The 24,475-nt window shown below is 40.9% G+C and overlaps 1 protein-coding gene across 2 annotated transcripts in view; it reads right to left on the bottom strand.

The window, feature by feature from the left end:
* Positions 1 to 184: 184 nt before the first annotated feature.
* The window catches only part of evi5l (ecotropic viral integration site 5 like), a 38,993-nt gene continuing 14,702 nt past the window's right edge, over positions 185 to 24,475 (bottom strand). Inside the window, exons 3-20 of one of the 2 annotated variants that reach the window (XM_029432452.1) lie at positions 21,913 to 22,102; positions 20,773 to 20,997; positions 19,209 to 19,283; positions 18,936 to 19,061; positions 18,643 to 18,786; positions 18,431 to 18,520; positions 17,377 to 17,474; positions 16,979 to 17,039; positions 16,789 to 16,842; positions 16,312 to 16,344; positions 15,172 to 15,312; positions 11,386 to 11,502; positions 9,837 to 9,977; positions 9,553 to 9,729; positions 8,877 to 9,023; positions 8,335 to 8,430; positions 7,767 to 7,862; positions 185 to 5,003 (exon numbers count right to left, since the gene is read on the bottom strand). In XM_029432452.1, the coding sequence (XP_029288312.1) occupies positions 4,686 to 5,003; positions 7,767 to 7,862; positions 8,335 to 8,430; positions 8,877 to 9,023; positions 9,553 to 9,729; positions 9,837 to 9,977; positions 11,386 to 11,502; positions 15,172 to 15,312; positions 16,312 to 16,344; positions 16,789 to 16,842; positions 16,979 to 17,039; positions 17,377 to 17,474; positions 18,431 to 18,520; positions 18,643 to 18,786; positions 18,936 to 19,061; positions 19,209 to 19,283; positions 20,773 to 20,997; positions 21,913 to 22,102 (2,329 nt within the window). In that variant the 3' untranslated portion in view covers positions 185 to 4,685. The remainder of the gene's footprint in view (positions 5,004 to 7,766; positions 7,863 to 8,334; positions 8,431 to 8,876; positions 9,024 to 9,552; positions 9,730 to 9,836; positions 9,978 to 11,385; positions 11,503 to 15,171; positions 15,313 to 16,311; positions 16,345 to 16,788; positions 16,843 to 16,978; positions 17,040 to 17,376; positions 17,475 to 18,430; positions 18,521 to 18,642; positions 18,787 to 18,935; positions 19,062 to 19,208; positions 19,284 to 20,772; positions 20,998 to 21,912; positions 22,103 to 24,475) is intronic. The other variant, XM_029432444.1, reaches the window with a different exon arrangement.

Genomic DNA, 24,475 nt, shown 5'->3' with positions numbered 1-24,475 from the left:
TAATCTATTCATTTTTTTAGTGGGGCAACTTGTTTTAATGTAATTATGCGTAAATCTTGTAAAATAAACAACATAATTATAATGAAGGTAGTTACGCTAATTTGGCACCGCTAAACTACAGTTCAACATTTAAGTGAATATAAAATCCGGGTAAAAAACAATATCAACACAATCGGGCCATTGCAAAGGTGCAATGTCAAAGTTTATTTTGTATCATTCATAGGATACACAACACTGAAATGTATCCCCCGCCCCATCATACTGGAATTTATATAATCTTTACTGTCATTTAATATATTTGATAACAACATCAGTTGAATTGCAAGACAGAAAGAGAGAGGGTGGGCAAGGTTCCCGGGTATGATGCTGTGGATATTAAACAGCCGTCACATACAGCACATAAATCAGAGAAATCCTACACCAGACTAACGAGGATGAACACCGTCTGTGAGGAAGAACTCACACGTGACATACTGTTTAGCACTGCGTCGTCTTATTTCCCGCTTTAAATCGGGGAAAACGTCTGGATGTTGCAGTTACAAGATGATCAATCTGGAGCAACACAAGTGTGATCGTATTTCAGTCCACACATAATTCACTTTATATTACATGGCTGTTTAATGAAGGGCTGTAGTGGCTGACATGTCAATGAAACACTTGCTAAACTTACATGAAGTCGTTTAGCAAGGTGTGTAAATCTACCTTCCTTTATGGCACATTACGATGTTTAATCATTACTGACTCGTGTAATGCTGTTAGCGGGAGAAACCAAAGTAGGCTACTGATGGCAATTATAAAAATAATATGAAGGATGAGCGCTAGTACCATATTCAAAAGTAATTTACAAACATATCAAAATGTTTCATCACAGTAGATAAGAGTTGTATTTAGACAATGGTGAGAACTCAGCAGCATCACTGAACAGCAGTGTTATAATGTGATGACGACACTGAGCAATGATCTGACTCCAGATTAGGGTTCATTTTGGAAAGGACACTGATATTCAGTCCTGAATGAAAGCTTCCTACAATTAGTTTAATGCATTTTAATTGTTTGACTGAAATCCAAACTGCAACATGAAAGTTATAATCCTTAAGATTTCAGTCGTGATGGATCTGGCTTGGTTAGTGGTGATGATGGCGAACACGTTTTAATGTTTTAATAATGCATCTCCCAGAGATCAGTTAGAAACATAGTTAGTGGTTACTCTGTCGGAGATGCAACAGAAGAACAACTTGTCCACATGTTTAGAGCGCAGCCAAACTAATCAGGGGCTGAGAGGACTTATCACTTCACAATGTTTTGATAAAGAAGATTAAGTGTCCTGCTTGAAAAGAAGAAGTCCGTACGATGTGTTGTCAAAACGTGTTTATGTAGCTGCTTCGAGCAGCCGCAAATGTCGAGGTGAAAACATGGCCGTCTTAAAGAGGCGGAGACGCGATATTTAAATTGTTTTCAAATAAAAAAATGACAGAAATAGTTGTCAAGGATGTCAAACCCAGTTTAGTTTCTCACCAATGCACAGCTGGCCAATCACGGCATGAAGTGGATGTGAATGTTTGGTGGTCAGTTTCGGAGAGGTTCAGAAATCGGATACAACCTCCCTCCTAAGTGGGAAGCGGTTTCCAAAGCTATTCGACCAGTCATCAAGCATTTCTGACAGAGTAAATGGAAACCTAGAAGACAGTCAACAATGTTACTTTAGACTCATGATCTAATGTTGCCTTATGCATCACACGAAAAGCCCGACTTGTGTTTCCTGCATCATGTCCAGAATGTGCTTTACGTCCTTTGAATCCCACGAGGGAAAAACAGACACCACCAGTAACAATGAAAACTACTAAATAGAAAGGCAATTAAAGAATGTAAATGCATAAATACGATTTTAAAAATGAGCTTTGATAGAATAATTTTAAGGATTATAACTTCAAGGGAGAAATTCAGCCAAAGTAAATTCATCTAAGGGCCTGAATATCTTGCTCTAAAGAACAACTCAGCGCTCATTTGGTGTGACGAGATCCAAACAGTGATTCCAGTTGGGATTTCAGTTGTTACACCATCCAATGACCGCTAAAAGGCTGTTATTTGCAACAGTATGGCAGGCAAACCAACATCCTCTTTAGCTCTTAGATTGCCACTATGGGAAGATTCAATTTCCTTATTTCTTAGAAGATGGCAGTAATTCTCTCCTTTAACATTCCTAAATTTGTATCACACAAAAATGTCAGTAATGAAAATAGGCCTTTTGAGAAAATCCTTCAACATCAATCCAAAGAATAATGAAGCACAATACAAAGTCAGGATGGATCATGTTGGAGCAAAGAGCTGAATATAATAAGTAATGAATCCATTCACCCGCACCATCTCTCACTGCTTAATGTCTTTCTCTGTAGTGCAAAAAGCAGATCACTGCTCTACATTTGACACGTTTGATAAAACTATACACACTCACCATCTTCAGTTAGACTTGACTGACAGTGATACAGCTTTACATTTTCTCCTTATACTTTCTGTTCTTGTTACACTGTATATTTCATATCTCTCCATACATTTCACACCCCTTTTTTTCTACACAGAATATATTAATGTTTGATATGTAAAATATTTTCCACCCACACACACACACTCTTTGTTGGCATCCTTACGATATGAACTACTCCCTGCACTTTCATTGGCCCACATGCTGCAGCTTTATCTGTCAAAAAGTGATATGAGCACATGAATGGGTGAGTCCAGATCAGCACTGTTACCTGGATTTCTTTTGGCTTGTACAGGACACTGTTAATTAAAGGAATGTTTTGGGATAGAAGACTGACACTCCTCTTCACGCCTGTCTGTTAAATATGAAGCTGCAGGAGGTGGTTATCTTAGCTTAGCATAAAGACTGGATACAGCTAGCCTGGCTCCGTCCTAAAGGTTAAACCTCTGACCCGAACTTATCAAAACGTTGTCACTTTGAAAGGGGAATAACAAATTCTTACTTTTACGAGTTAAATGTTTAGTTAATAAGCCATAAAATACACTTTTGCTGAATTCAATACTCTCACGATTGTAACCAGTAGCTCATAAGCTAATGTTAGCAAACCTTAGATACTGCATCGTGTTTGTAGTTGACATTACTGAGTCAGGTCACCGACTTTAGGATTCAACCTTTTCTACTTGTGTTAATGTTACTTTAGCGTTTACCATTCAGTTACCTAGTCCCGTCCAAAAACTGTGTGAAAACCAGTTTACGTGACCTTTTCTTGACAGTACACAGGCTAAGCTAAGCTAACCATCTCCTGGCTGTAGCTTCATATTTAACGGACAGATAGGAGTGCGGTGTCGCTCTTCTCATCAAACACTCGGTGAGGAAGCAAATAAATGTCTTCAAATGTCAAACTATTCCTTTAACTCGCACATAAACAATGATCATGCTTTTAAAGAAAATCATCATTTCTAAATGTTGAGAAGCTCCGGGGGAGGAATCAGGTTACACAGGATTTGATCAGTCTGCACAGTCGTTGTCGCAATAATCTATGGCAGAGTTAACAGGAGGTTGCATGTTCACCTCACAATGATTACACACAAAATAAAATAAAAGAACAGAAAGAACAAAATGGAAGAAGTCAATCCAAAATCATAGCAGCACATTTTAGTCTCTGAAACACTCGGTGTCACAGTAAGTAAACCGGTTACAGACGACTAGTTGGCACGAAGGACGGTGTAGAAAGTTTGGCCTCAGTCAGTTTCTCTACACTCCTATAGTTTCATATAGATATATAAAAAAATAAAAATAAATTACAACGTATAAATAATTAAAAAAGACAAAACAAAAAGATTTGGCAACATTGAGTTTCTTCCTTCCCTTTGTGGGTTATGGTGAAAATGTTTTGATATGAGCTGTTGTATTAACTCGCCTGGCTTGTTGTCATCTGCGAGCCACAGACGATACACATGGTTAGTATGTTAAAGTGTTCATGATTCATTAATGAATGCCGTCTTGTGATGTCCCTTCAGTTTGATGGGTACATATTCCTGCACTGCACCTCTCCTTCTCATACTCACCACCTTTTTCTTTTTAACACTCGGTCTACTGAGAGGTAAATGGATGGCTCATAGAAGTTTTTTTGTGTGTGTATCTTCCTAATGAGAGCAAAAAAAGGGAAAAGAGAACAAAAAAATGTATTGAACTCTGAACCAATCAGGAAGGAGTGTCACATAAGGGTAGACAGTGTGCATACAGTGTGTCACTCAGTTTATAGGGAAGAGTTATTTTCTGTCTACCCATGTTTCACTCCTCGTCACAGTCGCAGGTTCAGGTCCGGGGGTCGATCTCGAGCAGCGAGTCTTGCTGGCCCAGTTTCACTCCACAATGGGTGCCATATGTTTGTGTTTGGGTGGTTTCTGGCGTAGTTACACATAGGAACAAGTAGAGAGGCTTTACATTACCTCTTTGTCAGGGAACACAGGATGAGACAGTATGGGGAACAAGGTGGTGGAGAAGAACGGGGAGTGATGATCAGGAGAGGGCCGATCAATGCCACAATGTCTGCATCAAGATAAAAGGTAAACACTGGAAAAGCCGAGGAGGATAATACAGCCTCAGTTTACAGTAGCAGTCCCGCCCTGTAGAGCTCCAGCGTCTCTTTAGCTCAAAGAAATCCAATGAAACCTTCACCCCCCCCCCCCTCCTCCTCCAGGTCTCAGTTATCCAGTGCCTCGGCGCACACCATGCTGCCGTACAGCTGCTGTGGGTCCGGATGTGTCAGAACCCGCTCCTCTGCCTCGCTGTCTGTGCTGCCCTCGCTGTCGAGGCCAGCAGATGGGTGACACTGACCAGACAGGCTGGGGTACAGGGCGTTGGGAGGCAGCGGGCTGGGGAGGAGGTCCTCGTCTGAGCTCAGGTAGTCCCCCTCGGCGGAAGTGGGGCTGGCCAAACAGAGATCCTGGTAGTTGGTACCTCCGCCTCCACAGCCGACCCTGGAGCTGGGGGCCGCCTTCTGCCCTCGCATCTGCCGGATCTGAATACAGAGAAGAAGGTTTTACTTTAGTAAAAGGCATTATCGTGTATTTGTCTGGTCAATAAATAAGATAATAAATAAAAAGACCAACATGTGTTATGCTGGTCGTACACTACACATGTTGGTCTTTTAAGATCCTCTAGTCACTAGAGGATCGAATCCTCTAGTGACTAGAGGATCTTTGGGCATATTTTGAGTCTGAAGTGCAGGGGTGTTCCCAATCTGAGGCTGATATGAACCGATTATCTGTAGTATGGTTTACAGACATGATTTTACAGTTACCGACTGGATTGGATATTTTCAACTTGAAATCCAGTAGAAAAAGCATTTGAAAATATTCTAGTGTGCACCAGACATACGTTACCCTCTGTGGCACTTAACCCATTCATTCCTACTGAAGATGTAAATGTTTCAAAATCCAAAAGGTGAGCCTTTTTCCTAAAATGGTGGATTTTTTTTGTTTGTATAAGATTGTCGATCATTTAGTTAACAAAGAATTTGTTGAGGAGGGAAAACATAAAAAGTGATGCAGTATTTATATTCCCAGCAAAACATCTGCCCCAATGACTGCCGATGCCTGGTTTCCATAGTACATCGATGCAGTGTAAAGTATGAGATGAAGTCGTTGTTATCTTAGACGTACACTCCCTCCTCCGAGTGTCAACTGAGTTTCTGAACACCATTAGTGAAATATAAGAATTTAATAAATAATAGTATATACTAACATAATAATAGACTACGGTTTAACAGTCTAGAAATTGTGTTAAATCTGTTAGATTTGCAAAAGCATTAAATGTCACATGCTGGGAATTGTTTTTGTAGCAGGCTGCTCAGTGCCCAGTGAAACCCACTGACCTGAATCCTGCTTACCATTGGTGGTTGTGCAAATAGGGCAGAGGGGTATTTACAGCTAAATCTGAGCCCCGGTCTCACACCTGTCTCTCCTGTCAGGTGGGAGACCTAGATAAAATAATTGAACAAATAAAAAAATGTAAAAGAAAATTGCTGCTGTCCAGAATAGAGTGGCTGTTCTTTGCCGCAGTTTATCTTCACATGCATGCTTTTTGCGTGTTAACCTTGCATGTACCACAGTGACTCATGACAAATCTCAGAGGTTTTTGTTTCCCCCCTATCACACACTCATGATGGGGTGTGATGGGGGGGGGGGGGGGGGGGGGGCAGTGGTTAACCAATGGAAATGTTTTGACTGTGTTTGACTGCTCTTCAAGCTGCGGCAATAGAAAGCACGCAAGAAATTTTCTATCAGTTTGTTTTTGCAACATAAAACAGGTTCATTAATATATTTGCAGAATTGCTAAATGCATTTCGAGCTGAATCACAAAGAATAACACGTCATGTGCATTATGTAGAATCTGTCATCATGTATATTCACTGTGTGACTCATTATGATCGCTTCGACGACTACACTGAGATTTTTCTAAATGGTTCACAGCTTCCTCATCTGTGCTCACGCAAGTTTCAGTCTTCTTTATGAAAACCACAGTTTGATAAAAAAAGGTGGGGAGAGTAGAAGAAAAGAGAAGAGCGGTAAAGGCCAGGGCGATCTCATCACACCCCTTCACTTTAAAGTTTGAACACTTCCCTCCTAGTCACGCACTGCCACTCTCTGAATGAACAAACTCAAGAGTCTATGTTGGGCGAAAACTCTCCAAAGCAGAGCAGGAAAGATCTTCATAAACCTGAGACGTCCTTGAATTTTTAACAACCCACAAGTCACCTCTGAGTGGAATTAAAACGTGGAGATCAGCAAAACTGGAGTTACAATAAATGTTTTAACCAGAGCTGTGAAAAAAACATCACACACTTATTGTTTTGAAACTTGTTCATCTTTCAGAATGAAAGCTCACTGTGAACCAAATTGTGAGAATAGTTAGTTGTTGGGGGAAGTAGTCTCAGTAGTCTCTTATTACAAGAAACACATTGACACAACTCAGTGAGTGCGGCTGGGTGGAAGTGGTGTCTTCAGTGAGGCTGTATATAGATGACAAGATTCTTCTGTGGTGGTTAGTCAGGCTGCTGGGTATCTTTCTGCATGTGTCGACAGTATACATGCAGTGTTTTATATCTGCACGCCACTTTGAAGCAGAGCTCACCAGTCAACAAAATCAAATTGGGAATAGTATTAACTATGCAGAGCTGTAACTCTAATAAATCATAAGAACATAGATTATAAAATATCAACCACAAGGGCAGTCAGAAAGCTAAAATCTCTGCCAAGGTCAAATGCTTTATGTTAAATAAAGTAATAAATAATGTATGTGTCCGTCACATGAAATGGATCCACTCTAAAACGTATTGGGATCTTTCTTGGCTCATGCTACACCCTTAGACCAAGTCTCATGAAAGTCGGGCCAGTTTGTTTTGTTTTACTTATTCCTGCTGACAAACAAACCTGACTAAAACATTAACCTCCTTGGCGTAGGCCATAATTGCAAATATTAAATTAATATCTTTGGACGCAGATAATTGCAAATATTACTAAAATCTGCTCTGATGCAGTTCAACCTCGTGGAAAGGTGTTCTTTAATATTCACTACAGCTACATTTCAGAATGCTCAAAATCAGCCTCAATCAGAAGAAAAGGGACTGCCACAGTATCATTTGTTTTTAATAAGAGTAGTACAATATTTAGATTCTTTAAAATGCTACATGTGGCACTGGTTTATTGTGTTATTTATTATTAAATGAAATCCAATAAACAATACAGTTTTGTGCGTGTGTGTGTCAAGGTGCGTGTCCAACCTCGTTCTTGAGCTCAGCGATCTGATCCCGGAGCGCGTTGATGTACTGTCTGGAATCTGAGTGGTTCAGCTGGCCCTGGATCAGCCCTTCCTCCTTCTGAAAAACAATTGTTACACACTGAAGGTTAAAGTCACCATTTCTTTGTTACGATATTGTTGAATCAATCGTCCGCATACATATTTCAACATCTACATTAAGAGACGCAATGATCGATAATCCACCGTTAGGAAAAAAAGAGATCAGTCTCATTTATCCAATTTATTTTTGCCGTTCAAATTTACACACATGTGCCGCATGATGGTTTTACGTTTGAGACACAGCGGCACAGACAGTAACGCCGTGCGTGCCAACAGCAAGAGAACGTCCGACTATCGCGTCCCATCGCGTAATATCTGACGTTCTCTGTCAAAATCAGAATAGAGAATGTGTGTATGCTCTCGATGATAGCTGTGAAAATCAGCGGGTCAGACAAAAATCGGAAGCGGCCAAGAAAAATTACAATAGAAGACACAATCCTTACAGACACAAAGGCACACACACACACACACACACACACACACACACACACCTGTATCTCGAGATCAGCAACCTTCTGCCTGAGTTCAGCCATGGCAGCCATACTGTCCGCTTCCCTCAGTCGCACCGTCATCACCTCCTCTTTACTCTGCATGCATGAGGGGAGAGAGAAGATGACATTTCTTGCTTAACAGCTGAACTCTGTGGATGACAATTATATAATGGATTGATGAACTGTCTCGTTCCCTTCATCTACGTAATCCTTCTTTTCTGGATGAGGATCCCAGAATTTATAGTCAGACTCATTCCTCATCCATTTTTCCTGAAACATTTTCTATTTCTGATCTACAAAATCTGTCTCTTTACATCCTTCTCTTTTGTTCGCTCCCTCTTTAAATGCTCTTCTTCCCCGTTTTGTCTTCTTTCCTTGACATTTTTCTATCCAGTTGTTAGTGTCTCATTACTGTTTGTAAATATATTTTACTTCATAATTAAGCTGGAGCAGTAAAATGTTCTATCAATCAGCCTTTCTCTCTGTTACTTCCCTCCCCTCCTGCTAACTCCCTTTCTTTTCCCCCTCCTCTCCATTCAGACCTTGCAGTCGGACTCGGACTGCTTCCTTTTCATCTCGTTGAGCTGGGCCTGGAGAGCTTTGTTCTGATTGGCCAGCATCTGGAGCCGGTCCTGCAGAGCGGAGCGTTCCTGATCGTTGCGACCAATCAGCTTGCTGTGGATCTGGTTCTACAGTGAAGGAAGTCAAATGGGAGAACGGTAAGGAGGCCTCTGACAAATGATTATTTTCTTATCATTAAATTGTTGATTTTGTTCCTGATTAAAAATAAGCTAAAGTCTGTGATTCTACTCCAATATACTTTTGTCAAATTCAAGGAATATCTACTCATAGTCTGCAAACTGTCCTTGTGTGTACGTTGAAAAAAATATGAAGTACACCTGTTATCAAACTTGTTAAATATTTTTCGGAAAATGTTCTTATTGATTTTTTGATCAATCACTTTAGTACTAGAGGATAAATAAACCTTTTTACTTTATCATCACTGTTCATATATATATATATATATATATATATATATATATATATATATATATATATATATATATATATATATATATATATATATATATATATATATATATATATATATATATATATATATATATATATATATATATATATATATATATATATATATATAGAAAAGGACTTACAGGGTTTCTATACCCTCCATGACTGACTGACAGTTTGTCTGACCTGGCTCTCCAGCTGCAGGGCTTTGAGTTTGACCTCTCGGAGCTCAGCCTGAGCCTGGGCCTCCCTCAGTCTGACCGTCATCAGTTTGTCCTGCAGCTCGTTCATGGCATTCTTCTTCGGGGATTCCTTCCAGTGGCCACCCCCACCACCAGTGCTGCTGCCGCGGGACATGTGATGCTGCAGAAACACAGAGTAGCACACGTGTAACTCTCCTGCCACTGCACAGATGGGACACACACACACACACACACACACACACACACACACACACACACACACACTACCTGCCAGCGCTGGTTGAGATCAGTGACGGTGTCCTGCATCTCTCTGAATGAGCGCAGCGTCTCCAGCTCCCTCAGCTTCATCTGCTTCACCTCCTCCTGCAGAGCCGCCACGTTGTTCTCATCAGGCAGGCAAGTGCTTCTCTGGATAAAAATAAATCAAGTCACATTTATGGTTTAAACTTTTAATTTATTTAATTTGACTAACTCAAATATTTAGTTCACATAACTGCCGTCTCACTAAACAAAAATAAAACTGTACGGCGTTAGACAGTCCAATGGAAAACAATATCTCCTGGCATTTACCATCCAATAACCATAAGAGAGATCTGTAGAGAAACTTTGTTGCAAACTCATCAGGGGTTAAAAAGGTGACAAATAGGAATGGTTCACAAAGATATATGCTAAGCTTTGAACACTATGACACTTGCATCAGATAGCTGGTTTCAGTTTGTCTATGTATATTGTATCTGTCCCACAACGCTTTAAGCTAAATGCTAAGCAGGTAACACACATTAGCATGTTCGATCTTCATATTTGTATTGTGTTTATTGGTATTGATGGTGACAATAGATGAAATGTTAGGGGTCAACAGAGTTATTACACTTTATCCTGTGTGGGACATGAAGGCCTGGACCAAATTTCATGGCAATCCATCTAGTAGTAGTACCCCACATGTCAACCTGTTGATGTTAGGGCTCCAGACTGCGACCATTTTTTGTTGTGTGCGAGTCAGAATTTCATGTGGTCACATTCATGCATGATGATCATTATCATTGTGCCCGTGGTGGCCTCCCTACGCACAGCGCGTGTACGTATGTAGCACGGCAGAACTTCACAAAACAATCCATTTAGCTGTTAAAGTGTTTCAAAGATGAAGCTGTCTAAAGCTGATTAATTTATCTAGAAAGAGTAGGAGGATGGTGGGGAGGGAGAGACGAAGTGAGGTTCCTACTCCGTTCAGGCAGGGATAGACCGACTGAGCCAGTGAAGAAGAAAAAGTTACAAACTTTTAATAACTAGTGTATGCAAATTAAGACACTGTTCATCAACTGAAAAGTTGTTAGCACCAGTGGTACCAGTGGAAACATTGGTCTGGAGCCCTGGATGGCACTAGAGAGAGAAGTCAGGGGATCACCAAAGTCAGTAGGCTTCATCCTTTGGGGACAGTGAATGTCTGCACTAAGTCTCTGACCAACAGTTCAGACATTGACTGTGGACATATCCGTTAGCGTGACAAAAAAACCCTGGTGTTTCTGGAATATGAGAAAATAGTGAAAGCAAACGATGCCCGCTAGCTTTCAGTTTTATGTGAAAGGAAAATCACCATCAGGAGGAAGCAGAGCGGTTGTGATGCATCTTATGATATAAAACCGGAAACTTGAAATGTCAAACAGGCCTTTGTTTGGAATAACACCAAATACACTTTAACAGCTTGGTTCGCAGTACGATGATCTTTAACACATTCAGTTGCACACGCCTGCAAGTGTCTCTGCTCATCTTTCACACTCTGTTTTCTCTCACACACTAACACGAGGGTCTGTTAGCTCACCTTCTCCAGGTCCAGGACCTTGTCTTGCATTTCCTTCAGCGCCCCCTGTAGTTCGGCCTCGTGCAGTTTGGACTGCTCCAGCTGGGTCTGCAGATTGGTCACAAACGGCTCTGTGTACTGAAACAAAGGTCACTGGTGTTACACAGGTATCATGTAACAGGGCTGTGGGGCTTGATGCCAACTTTAACACATTTATTGATCAGCTTTCTGGGAGATTGTGTTGGTATATATATTTACTAACTACTGGGAACATTATTTGAACAGAGGAGTCTATTGACTTTGTTTGTGCCTCATACTAATTAAAGTCCTTAAACACTATTTGTGTTATTATCACATGCAGACCGGTTGCTAGTCATGATTAAGAGTTCATCTTTTTACCACAGTGCATCAATGGGTGTGAATTCTTCCACAAGCTGCTGCTTTATCTCTTTCTGTTTCCTTTTCTCTTCTGCTGACAAATCTAACAGCAAATCGAGTATTTACACACTGTGATGCACTCCTGAATCCTCGTATGTCATTTGCCATTTATTTTTGCCATTTGAGTGATAACATTGGACAAAACATTTTCTACATTTAGGGAAGGCAGCAGGACATTTGCAACAGTACATTTAATTCCTTGGCTGCAGCCTCAAAGGAAACAAGAGTTATTATTGTTATAGCTCATTTCTGTCACAAATAAGAGCATCAATTATGTCATGGCACTTTAACCCCGCATCGTGATCGTCTGCAGGTAGTTTGCGGCAACAAATGGAAAGTGTTCAAACTGTTTTAAACCAATCCGCTATTATTTGTCTGTTCTGTGACTGATGTTCCCAGTACTTAGTAAATGTCTGTATTGTAACTTCAAAAAAGCTGAAGCTCAACAACATGAAGTTGGTATAAAGCTGTACCTCTGCCCCGCTGACTCAGAAAATAGCTAATGTACATTTTCATGTCACCACATCAAAGTGAAAATAAAAAAAGTTTGGGGTGTATGAGCAGCAGAAAAACTGAGGGCTGAGTGGAACAATACTTTCCACGGAGCGAAATACAATAGCTTGAAATTGGGCGAGTACATAGCGTGCGTAAAAGAGTCTCGGTTAGTAATTTTGTGCCTTTCAGTCTTGTTTATCAAAGAGGACTGTGAGTGTCTGGAGGTGTGTGAACTATGGTGGGGTGACGGGTGACAGCAATCTGAGCTGGAATAAAATCACCCGTCACAATGACATCATTTAAAGTGCTCAAGATGCCTCCCATCCATCCATCCTGTGGGCCCACCACTCATGGGAAAAACCGCTGGGGTCGGTGCCCTGTCACACGGGTGGCAGTGATGGCCAGGGACCTCAACGGACCAGACCCGGGCAGCAGAGGCTGGCTCTGGGGACGTGGAACGTCACCTCTCTGTGGGGGAAGGAGCCGGAAATAGTGCGGGAGGTGGAGCGCTACCAGTTGGATCTGGTGGGGCTTACCTCTACGCACAGTCTTGGCTCTGGAACCGTACTCCTGGATAGGGGTTGGACTCTATTCTTCTCCGGAGTTGCACAAGGTGTGAGGTGCCGGGCGGGTGTGGGGATACTCACAAGTCCCCGGCTGAGCGCGTTGGAGTTCACCCCGGTGGACGAGAGGGTTGCCTCCCTACGCCTTCGGGTTATGTGGGGGAAAACTCTGACTGTTGTTTATGTCTATGCCCCAAACCGCCTGTTTGGAGTATTCTGCCTTCTTGGAGACCTGAATGTAGTGCAGTAGGGGGACTCTGTAGTCTTGCTGGGAGACTTCAACACACACGATTCTCTGGACAGACCTAGTAAGCCCAAACGGGTAGTGCGGGTGAACTGGGAACGTCTGGAGGAAGTCCCTGTCCTGGGGATCTTCAACTCACACCTCCGACGGAGCTTTTCAGACATCCCTGTGGAGGTTGGGGGCATTAAACCTGAGTGGGCGATGTTCAAAACCTCTATTGCTGAAGCTGCGGTGATGAGCTGTGGTCTCAAGGTCTTAGGTGCCTCAAGGGGCGGTAACCCTCGAACACCATGGTGGACCCCGGTGGTCAGGGAAGCCGTCCGACTGAAGAAGGAAACAGTTGCAGGGTACCGAAGGACTAGAACGGCGGCAGCCTCTGCCATGTTAGAGGCAAAGCAGTGGGTGTGGGAGAAGTTCGGAGAAGGACTTTCGGTCGGCACCAAGGTGCTTCTGGAAAACCATCCGGCACCTCAGGAGGGGGAAGCGGGGACCCTGCTGACTTCGACTGAAAAGGTTATCGGGCGGTGGAAGGAGCACTTTGAGGAACTCCTGAATCCGACTAACACGCCCTCTATGGTAGAGGCAGAGCTGGAAGCTGATGGGGGATCATCGTCAATTTCCCTGATGGAAGTCACTGAGGTAGTCAAACAACTCCACAGTGGCAAAGCCGCAGAGGTTGATGAGATCCGTCCAGAAATGCTGAAGGCTTTGGGTGTTGAGGGGCTGTCTTGGTTGACACGCCTCGTCAACATTGCGTGAAAGGCTGGGACAGTACCTAGGGCAGGGGTCGGGAACCTTTTTGGCTGGGAGAGCCATAAAAGTTTATGCGTGCATTTTTTAAGAATAACACGTCTCCGAGTACTAATAGCGGTATCAGTGTTTCATTGAACAGGAGCTCTTTTATTAAATAAACTAAACGCTTACTTTATTTATCTCATTTATGTGCACGTTTCAGTGTTTACTGCACGGGTGTCAAACTCAAGGCAATTATGACCTATTTAACCTCTTATGTCTGTGGTTGTTGGTGTTGTTTTTGTTGTTGTCCTGCATTTTAGCGCCTTGAGATTGCTTTTAGCTTTGAAAGGCGCTTTACAAATACAATTTTTTGTATTTGGCCTGGGAACGCCTCGGGATCCCCCAGTTGGAGCTGGAGGATGTGGCCTGGAGAAGGGAAGATTGGGGTTCCTTAGTGGAGCTGCTGCCCCCGCGACCCGACCCCGGATAAGCGGTAGACGATGGATGGAGGGAAGATGCCATGTTTAAAACCCTGAATGTAAATCAATGACTTGTATTTATTTTCTGTAAAGATTTGCTTGATTCATACGCTTTGCATTCTCTTCCTTCTGTGTACACAAGTAAAAGTATTATTTGCAAAATGTACTTTAAGTATCAGAAATGAAAGTACTCAATACATAGAAATTGTATATGTGTGTATATATATATATATATATGGCAGTGTACGGGTTGCTGATGTAACTGTTGTAGTTGGTTGAGGTTGAGCTATTAACTTCATTATACTGTTGGGTAGTTTAACTGAATCATATTTTATATATTTAATATATGTTTTGAACATAAAATCTTAGTTTGGAAAGTAATTAGTAACTCCAGCTGTCAAATAAATGCAGTGCAGTAAAAAGTGCAATATCTCCCACTGAATTGCAGAAGAGTATAAAGTACCTTAAACTCATACTTGAGTAAATTGAGTAAAAACTATATTAGGATTTCAGATTGTCTTATTGTAAATGTACGACCGATATTTAAAAAAGTATGATGCAGCGTTTTCAACCTTTGAAAACCCCCCATGTCTTTTTAACAACTTGGTATCACGAGAATCAGGAACTACATTGAATATTTTGGAATCATTTAACTACCAGTTCACCTCATGAAACATTACCCAAGAAACGATTCCAGAGAAATGCAGATTAACTGCCTCTGCTTCGAGAGAAAATCTGACGAAATAAATCCCTTGCTCAACATATGCGAGGGCCTGCCGTCATCCTCTGTGTTGAAACAATCATTTGTGTTGCTCCCACAGTGTTTGTGCACAGATTGTGTGTTGGGGTTTACCTTCTGTTGCTGCAGCTCTCTGATGGCGTCCTGCGCTTTCTCGAGGCTCTCGCTGGCTGTGTTGCACTGCTGCCTCACCACCGCCAGCTCACGCTTGATCACGTAGTTCTCCTCTGCTTCCTGTGCCCTTGTCACCTGACCCTGGAACAGCAGGCCAGAGGGTCAAGATCAGCTGTGCAGTTTAAACTTTAAAATGCAGACTATATACCATTGTAGTGGAAACGGTCATTCGGGGCATCTAGAGAACATGGTACATAGCAGATTTATTTATTTTTACCTAAAAAGGAATAGTTTGACATTTTGGGAAATACGCTTATTCGCTTTCTTGCAGAGACCTTACTGAGAAGATCGATACCACTCTCGTATCTACAGCTACAGCCAGCAACCGGTTAGCTTAGTTTAGCATAAAGACTGGAAACCAGGGGAAACAGCTAGCCTGTCTGTCCAAACGTAAAATAAATCCATCTTCCAGCACCTTTTAAAGCTCGCTAATGAACACGTTACATCTCTTTTGTTTAACTGACCCGTAAAACCACAATGTCTCGCTTTATGTAAAAATTAAACAAACAAGATATAATGTTAACTAGTGAGCTTTAACAAGGTGCTGGTAGTTGGATTTTGTTACCTACGGACGGAGCCAGGCTAACCATTTCTCCTTGTTTCAAGTCTTCATGCTAAGCTAAGATGACCGGCTGCTGGCGGTAGCTTCATATTTAGCATACAGATACGAGAGTCTTCTAACCTAACTCTCGGCAAGAAAACAAACAAGCGCATTTCCTAAAATGTCTAACTATGTAGGATATTTTATTTACATTTTGGCAAGGTGTATTTATAAAGGAAAATATGTAACAGTAATAGTAATGATAATTCTAAACTTTTACATGCCACATGCAGGGATTGTAAAACTTTATGAGACCGTATTAGTATATCCATCATGGACAAACCGTACATGCATTCAGGGATTACAGGGCGGTCTTGCCGTCTGAACAGATATTCAACTAAATTCTTTCATGCACTTTTGGCTGCTTGTTGTTAAGAAGTGGGAGAGAAGCAGTGCAGGACAGCAGAAAGAGGAATAGGGAGATGTGAGTAAAGACGAGGACAGCGAGGTCAGTTGGAAACTGGTGCACAGTACTCTACCTGTATCAGTCTGTCTGCCAGAGCGGCACTCTCCTACAGCGCAGCGAAGGAGAGGAACAAGAGGGTGAAAAAAAGAGATGAATAGAAAGTGAAAGACAGGTGGGACACCAGGACGGATAAACCACAACAAAACAGAAAGAGGAAAAGAAAGGGATCACAAGTTGAGGAGTCAATCGTACAGAAGTGTGTGAAGAGAAAAGAGTCAGCAGGGAAATCAGAGTGTTTCTGAGAGTAGAAGATTAAAATCTGCTGAGTGCTGGAGCAGAAGGAAAAAAAACTTCACACCCACAAACTCACACCAACAAGCTGCTCAGGAAAAGAAAAACGACAAAAAACTTGCTCACAAATTTTAACCCACAGCGTTATCTTGTGAGTGATTAACTAGATCTGATGCGCTGTGATGAGGAATCAAGGATTCTGCACACACGTGATTTATTTTAGCATGTAGATAAGCTGCAATCAAAACCCATCCCTTACCTTCTCCAGCGTCTCAATCCTCTGCTTCAGCAGCCTGTTTTCTGTGCGTAGCCTCTGAACAGAGAGAGAGAGAGAGGTACATAACATTTATATGGCCTATTTATTTTTTACGTCCTACTGAAAGCGTTAATTTTAATGTCCCCTTATGCACAAATACATAAAATACACACACAGCTGAGCAGACACACACCTTGATCTCAATTTGTTCCTCCATTTCTTTGTTCTTGATTGTGGTATATTCTTTCTCAAGTCTGATTAAAAAAAAACAAAGAGAAAAACAAAACAGGATTATGCAAAGTTACCACAACATTTACATTTTTTTTTAACAGTGGGTTCCTGCTCTTCGTTGATTGGCGGTCCATTTGAATTATAATTGCCTCAAAAACAAAAGAAGATAGAACAGGGGAGTGTGTCTTCCCCTCTTAACACAACAAAACGAGCACACATCAAATCACAGGATGTGAGTGCGCCTCAGAGCAGAGCAAAAGCTTCAGCGTTCGTAAAACTGAAGTACAAATCGTTCTGGTCTACATGAAGCCATGAAGTAAGAGTCTTACTAGTCGTTAGTTGAGTAATGAGCACTCTTACTTCTTCATCCTCTTGGGGTTGTATTTGACCTGGTAGGCCCTGAGGATCAGCTTATCTGTGCAGCTGTCAAACTGGTGGGGGATCACCTTCTGGAAATGCTGGCGGAGCCGGAGGGAATCACACACAAGATTAGAGCGAGACAGAGATGCTCATTCATATTTTATGCATAAGCAGGCAGACACATTTTAAAGTGGTGAAGAAGAGCGGCTGAGGCCCACAATGGATCTGATGTACTGAGATTCACAAAGTTTATATATTAATACATCAATAAGTTGCAGAAATTAAGTTTAGAGATATGTATTTTGACTTACATAAATTGTTCTGAAAATATTTCAATCAAAAATATAAAAGATTCTCTGGTTGCAGCTTCCTAAATGTGAAGATTAGCTGCTTTCCTTTGTCATATATGATAATAAAGTCAACATCTTGCGAGCTTGAAAAATTCCACACCTTGGGCTTTGGGAAATTATTTTTCACTATTTTCTGACATTTTATTGACAAACCAGTTGTTCAATTAATAAAGCAAATAATCACCAGATTAATCAATGATGAAAATAATATTAATAGGTGGCTGCAGCTCTATCTTATACTGCATAATACTCCAAAAGCAAGAGAGACGGGTACAACCTTTGATTTTCTTCTTAGATATTGTCTCTAATTAGAGATCAGATACAATAAACACAAACCAAAATGTAATTCACCTTCTTGGTGGGTTTTTATAAAAGGAGCAATAAATAAGTTTGTATTTTTTCACAGTCAATTCTCTCCTGCATCCAGATCATGATACAGTTTCCTTTCAGACAGCAAGCTTCACAAAGTGTAAAGAATCAACATGTTTTATTGGATATAAAACACTGATATGTTATACCATTATTGAGCTGGTTTCTGTTTCACTTTTGATTTTAATGTAACCGTGTGAAGCCTCTTTTTATCCGAGCATATCTGTAGTTCAGGAAGCTCGCGTGCAAAAGGGAAAGTGGGACGTGGAGCCTTTGACTCGTGGCTGAATCCATATTCTGCAGCAACACTAATTCATAAAGCTTCAGCTGCTTACCTGCGACATGCCCTCCATGTCCAGCTGAATGAGGTCAGTCTGGTTGTACTGCAGGATGGCCAGGCCCACACGGAAGATAATCTCTAGGCCCTGCAGATACGTCATACATTTTGTTACGTGTGCTCAGTAAGCTGAAAGAACAGATTAGTAAACCGAATCACACACACAGACACAAACACAACTTAAAAACACCTACTCAAAATGTTTCCTACCTCATACATGAAAATATCGAAGATGCGCGTGGCGACAGGCAGAGGGAGGAAGGTGAGGAAAAGGGTGAGGAACCAGGACGAGGCATACATGGATGTGTGGAAACTCTGGGATCGAAAATGGACGTTTAGTTCTGGAAGTTGCTCCTGAGGTAAAGAAAAGAGGATTTGAAGTCTCAAAGGACATAAAACAAATGAAAGCGATGCGCTGAAGATATAAATGAATGATTTGCTGCCCCTTTGTGGATGAGAGTTACACTGCAAGCCTTATTTTGACTCTCCTACGTGCTCTTTACCTGTAGCAGATACTCAAACTGGTAGATGCAGAGGCCCAGCTCGGCCATGCTGGGTTTGAACAGCTCCCTCAGACGGTACTCCTGCATCAGACGCACAAAAACACAAAACGCCTCCTCCTCAGGCATCTGGGAGGAAGCGAGAGGGGCGAGTCAATTTCCTTCATTAGGTATAAATTAAACATTGCATATGTGCATGCAACAGTTTATTATACAATGCCTCCAGGCAAAAATATTCTCGTTATGAATCATTTTCCTGACATATTTGATCATTACCTGCATAAGCAGCAGACCAACGATGAATGCGCTGCCTTGGCAGTAGCCCACCTCTCGATCCACCAGAGAGTACGCCTGAAAAACACACACACACATTACATTTGTTGTATTTATAGAAAGCAGCACATATGACATCTGTAATCCAGACTGACTGTGAGCAACAGGATCAGAAGGTCACTTCATTTCCTGCGCAGCCGAGCTACCAGGAAACTTGACGGATGTGTAGAAGCTCAACAAGCTTGTTTCCATGACTGCAAACATCATGTCTGCTCAATGTTTCATGAACAAAATTACATTCGGAAGCCTGGATCGTTAATTATAGTCACTCAAATCTTTCCAGCTCAATGCATTTTGTTCTGAATGACTGCAGGAAGAAATGTTTCAACATGACAGTCTGATTTGATTTGTGTCATTGATACTTCACCACACTTGCCTGCCATGTTGAAACAAATAATGTTGACAAACATTTAAGTCATATTATCAACATATGCTTGTTCTAATTTTTCAAATGTGATGGTTTGGTGCTTTTCTCTATTTTATATCCTTGTAAAGTTAACATCTTTTTAGGTTTTGGACTGTTAGTCAGACACAATGAGCACTGTTTAGCTCTGGGAACTTGTGATGGACATTTCTTTCCAAATGATTGAAGAAATAATCAACATGGAAATGGAGTTTAGCGCTATCTATAAATGTATTTATGAGTGGGACCCACTCATAAATACATTTATAGATAGCGTAATCCAGCATTTATAGCAGGCGTGAACATAAGATTCTTGCCCTTAAGGTACAAAGAAACCAAGGCGTTAAAGAAGAAGACAGCAATTAGCAAACAAGGACATAACAATGCACAATTTAAAATATTCAAAGAAATCTGCTTTATAAATTCTTTATGCATTTAACACATTTTGTCAGGCCTCAAGGATACACACAATGTGTTTCGGTGGGTAACACTGAACATAAATATAACTCTAGGAGGCACCTATTATTAAAAGGAAGATTATTGTTACATACAGCCTTAATTGCTTGCTAGCAATGCAACAATGTTAACTGTTAATGCAAATAATAATAATAAAAAATAAAAAAAGGATATTTCTGGGGCAGTCTTGTTCCCTTCATTAGATCGGAAAGACTCAAAAGTTTATAGGAAATTAAAGAATGACAAAGGTACCTGGCTACATTGACTTATACAACATTTGAATACAAAAATTGTTGTAATCTCACTACGATCATTTTAATATGTTTTTCAATGAAAATGAGAATAATGATGCAAAAAGTGATTATTCCCTTCAGTATCGTGAATCATATCGCATTTGCAATATCAGTAAAAAATAATACCCTCTTTACATCCAGAACAAGAGGAGCAGAACAAAACCTGATTTTGTGAGGAGTGTGAATACACGCTACATGGCTTCATAAATGACTATCATTCAAAACACTGTACCCAGTCAAACACACATACACATGGAAACAAAGACATCTCTTCGAAAAGACACAAGTCTCACCTTGTCATAGTTGCTAAATATCAGGACTGAGAAGTCCAGAAGTGAAATGCTGCAGTGCTCACCTTCATGACGTTGAAGAGGACTTCTTGCCCCAGGCTGTCCTGGCCTTTGAAGAACTCATGCTCGGGGTAGGTGCGGGCGATATCTCTGCGGATGAGCTTCTCGCAGGGGGACGACATCTTAAGCAGCTCCGAGTACTGGTTCTTCACCGGCATGTCAGTGGCGTTGCCCAGCAGCTGCCAGACGATGGCCCGGAAATGGTGAGGGATGCCTTTCCTGATCAACTCCTGAAGGGCACGGAGAGACAATAAAGAGGATTAATACCGTGACACTTTGTGTGGTGAGGGATGCAATTCTAAGCATCTCTTAAAGAGCAAAGAGCAGGCAGAGAGAAGAGGAATCAATCATGGGATAATGAATAGACACATTTACAAGGATAATTTACTATTATGTTAGAATTACAGCTACTCGGTACATTATGACAAACATTAAAGCCAATCCCCCCCCTCTAAAACGAGATGGTACATCTCAAGGGGGTTGATCCTCATGAATACATTTGAACACAAAGCCAAACTCGATGTAGATTTTGAAGGAAGCCGGTGTCATTTTACTTGGTTTGTCTGCTCTGCCATTTTTCCCTGACTCATTTTGCTGTCCCTTCTCTCATCCATCTTCTCTTCCCCTGCGTTTCCTCTTTTTGTCACAGCGGACACAGACAGACACAAATAGGAAAGGAGGGGAGAGAGAGGCGTATCGGTTACACAAAGGATAAATAAAAGATTAAAAACTCTAATTCACGTAATCAGATTAAAAGTATTGTGTTATCACATGGCAGCAAATTCAAGCAGCGATCATGAAGGTTTTTCTTTCCAAACCCTTCAGTTGTGGGAGAATGTCAGCAAAAATAAACCCCTGGCTCTCAGTCAACCCCGAGCCACATACACACATATGCACAATGTGACCTTGTGAGTCAAAACAGACGAATATAAATGACCAACCAGCCTCTGCATAAAAGGTGCAATGAGTCAGGGTTTCCTGTACTTCCTGTAAACTTGACGTAACAATAAAACGAGGAGGCGGATAATCTTCTTATTGACGTTCTCATTTTTAATGATATTCAATGACTCATTCTTCAGTAAAAGAAAATGCTGCCTGTGACCACATAATCTTTTGTTTTCCCATCTCCTGTCCCCGATCCCCACCTTCAGGAGTTTGTCCTTCTTGCGTCTCCACTCTTCCCACTCGTTGACGATTCGGCCCCACAAGATCCAGGTGTCCTCCTCCAGGTGTGACAGGTTCGAGGAGGCCGAGGAGCTGGACACCAGTGAGGAGCCGCTGTTGCGCCGTGAACCGCTCATCGACCGCATGGACTTGGAATCAGCCTCCAGCAACCTGCATGTTTATGAGGACAGGAAGGCACATGACTACACAAGCGTGTTTTGTCTTCTACAGCCTGGTACACACACAGCAGAGTGACAGGGGAGCTTAGATGAGCAACAGGAGTCAACAGGAGTGAGATATTGCGAAGATCATAAAGGTTTGTGCACAATCTTGCGGAGGCTCCAGAAGCCTCAGGGCTTGTTACCTTAAACTGGAGAATCAGACGCTGACCCATTAGGATATCACGCACACAGCTGCCATTACAATTTTAAATTGACAAAAAAAAGAAGCAACAAAATGCCTTTGTATGGAGGGTCAGACTAATGGGAGGTTTTTGAGGGGAGCAGTTGGCCTTTAACTCAGCGACCAGTGAGTTAAAGCAATAAGATAAAGATCCCATTATTATTATTATTATTATTATTATTATTATTATTATTATTATTATTATTATTATTATTATTATTATTATTATTATTATTATTATTATTAATCTTTTAATCTATCTTAACATTTAAAATGAACATGCTGCCTTTATGGGAACAGATAGCAACCATACAAACAAAAAGGTTCTTTGAATATGAGGATCTTTTTTTTTTGTTGAAAAGTTGAATTTTAAATATTGTAGAAAAGAATCCATATCTCATATGCAGTAATACTTTGTTCTACATACGGTACAGAGAGTCCATATTGTAAAAGAGGATGTTGGTGGAGTATCTGTGCGACACCTTTCCAACACTCTGCGTCAGAAAGTGTCTTTTGTTGCATTTCTCACAAATAAGTTAAAAGGAATAATTCAACATTTTGGGAATAGCAAATTAGTTTCCCTTTTTGCTTTCCTTCTTCATGCTAAGCTAAAATAACCTAATAATAACACTAATATTACTACTAATAATACAAATTAAAAAAATATATAATATCAATAATAATAATAATAATAATTATTATTATTATAGTGCACTTTTTTTCTCTAGCTATCTAAACGATTTGTATTGATCTGCTCATCTAGATCTCGGCAAGAAAGCAAATCAACGTAATTCTCTAAATGTTATTGCCTTTAAAAGCATATTTCAGGTTTGTATCCTTGTGTTCCTCGGAGTCTGGGGCAGCAGGAAGCGGAGATTAAAGAGACTGCTCTTAACCCGGAGGGTGTTAGGTTCAGGCCCAGTTTGACCCTGAATGTCTGATTCTTTTAAATCACTTGATTCTATGTCCTGCACTTTGTTCTGCTCAAACATGTGATGACTGGGAGAAGTGTACGGTACGGTACGGTATGAGGCTCCTTTTTTCTGTAATAATAATAATAATAACATCCAGGATGTGTGATAGCATTACAAATATATTGATATAATGATATATACTATGTGACAAACACGGGAGGAAATGGGATTCCACCACTGTTGTGCAATTATCATGTGCAATATTCACTTTCTATAACTTCTGCAATTACCACTGCAATGTGCAATGTTCACTATACTTTTACTCTATTTTATTCTATTTAATTATTGTGTACTCGCCACTTTACTTTCTTGTTCTTTTGCTGTAACAACGTAAACTTCCCCGTCGTGGGACTAATAAAGGATCTCTGATTCTGATTGGAACAGACGCTTTATGCTCTTTTGTTTATTTCTCTGTTTAATTGATGGCCTAATCCTTGTCCCTCTGTTCTTCTTAAATGTAAAATGTTACGAGACGAAAAGATATAAGAAGATAAATACTGATATAGTGCCCAGGCCTGGTTTGAGGATTTTATTTTCTATAAGCCTCACCTATTCAGTTTTTTCTAAAACACTACCCTGCATACCTATTTTTTGGTTATCCGCTGTATTTAAATCCCTTTGCACTGGACTGAGTGCTTACACAGCCTAAACAATGACACTGCTTCAAGCCCCAGGGGATGTGGGTCTAAAGCTGCAGAATAAAGTATGACACTAAATCAGTAATCACAGCGGCAACGGCCTTAAAGCACCTCCTGTTGCATAATTCACTTCTACTCAATCCATCTGCTTACAGTCATACGGGGAAACACATTTTTTCAATCTTAACCTTTTCATACTCAAAGGTTAGACTTAAGTTTCAGCATCAGTTTAAGACTCACAAAGATACAACAGTTTCTGATATTTTCATGTGCTCTTAAAATCCTGGAAAGATTATTTAAAAGCTCGTGAAAGACGGACTACCTTCTTCAGCTTAGCATTCTGAGCATTTTTAAATAAGGTAATTCATTGACGGTAATATCAGTGGTTGTTATGCACTTCACAATAAGTAATTGTGCGTTTGATACAGAAGATGTTCTGTGTGGGATTACAACTCACACACTTTGATGTTACTGAGTGAAACTGTTGACATTTCAAGATGATGAAAAGCTGTCTATCTTGCTGATTACCA

The sequence above is a fragment of the Cottoperca gobio genome, chromosome 1 (genome assembly GCF_900634415.1).
Source record: "Cottoperca gobio chromosome 1, fCotGob3.1, whole genome shotgun sequence".
NCBI classification, from domain to species: domain Eukaryota; kingdom Metazoa; phylum Chordata; class Actinopteri; order Perciformes; family Bovichtidae; genus Cottoperca; species Cottoperca gobio.
The sequence above is the reverse complement of the archived record's forward strand: the minus strand, read 5'-3'. Positions and strand labels throughout refer to the sequence as shown.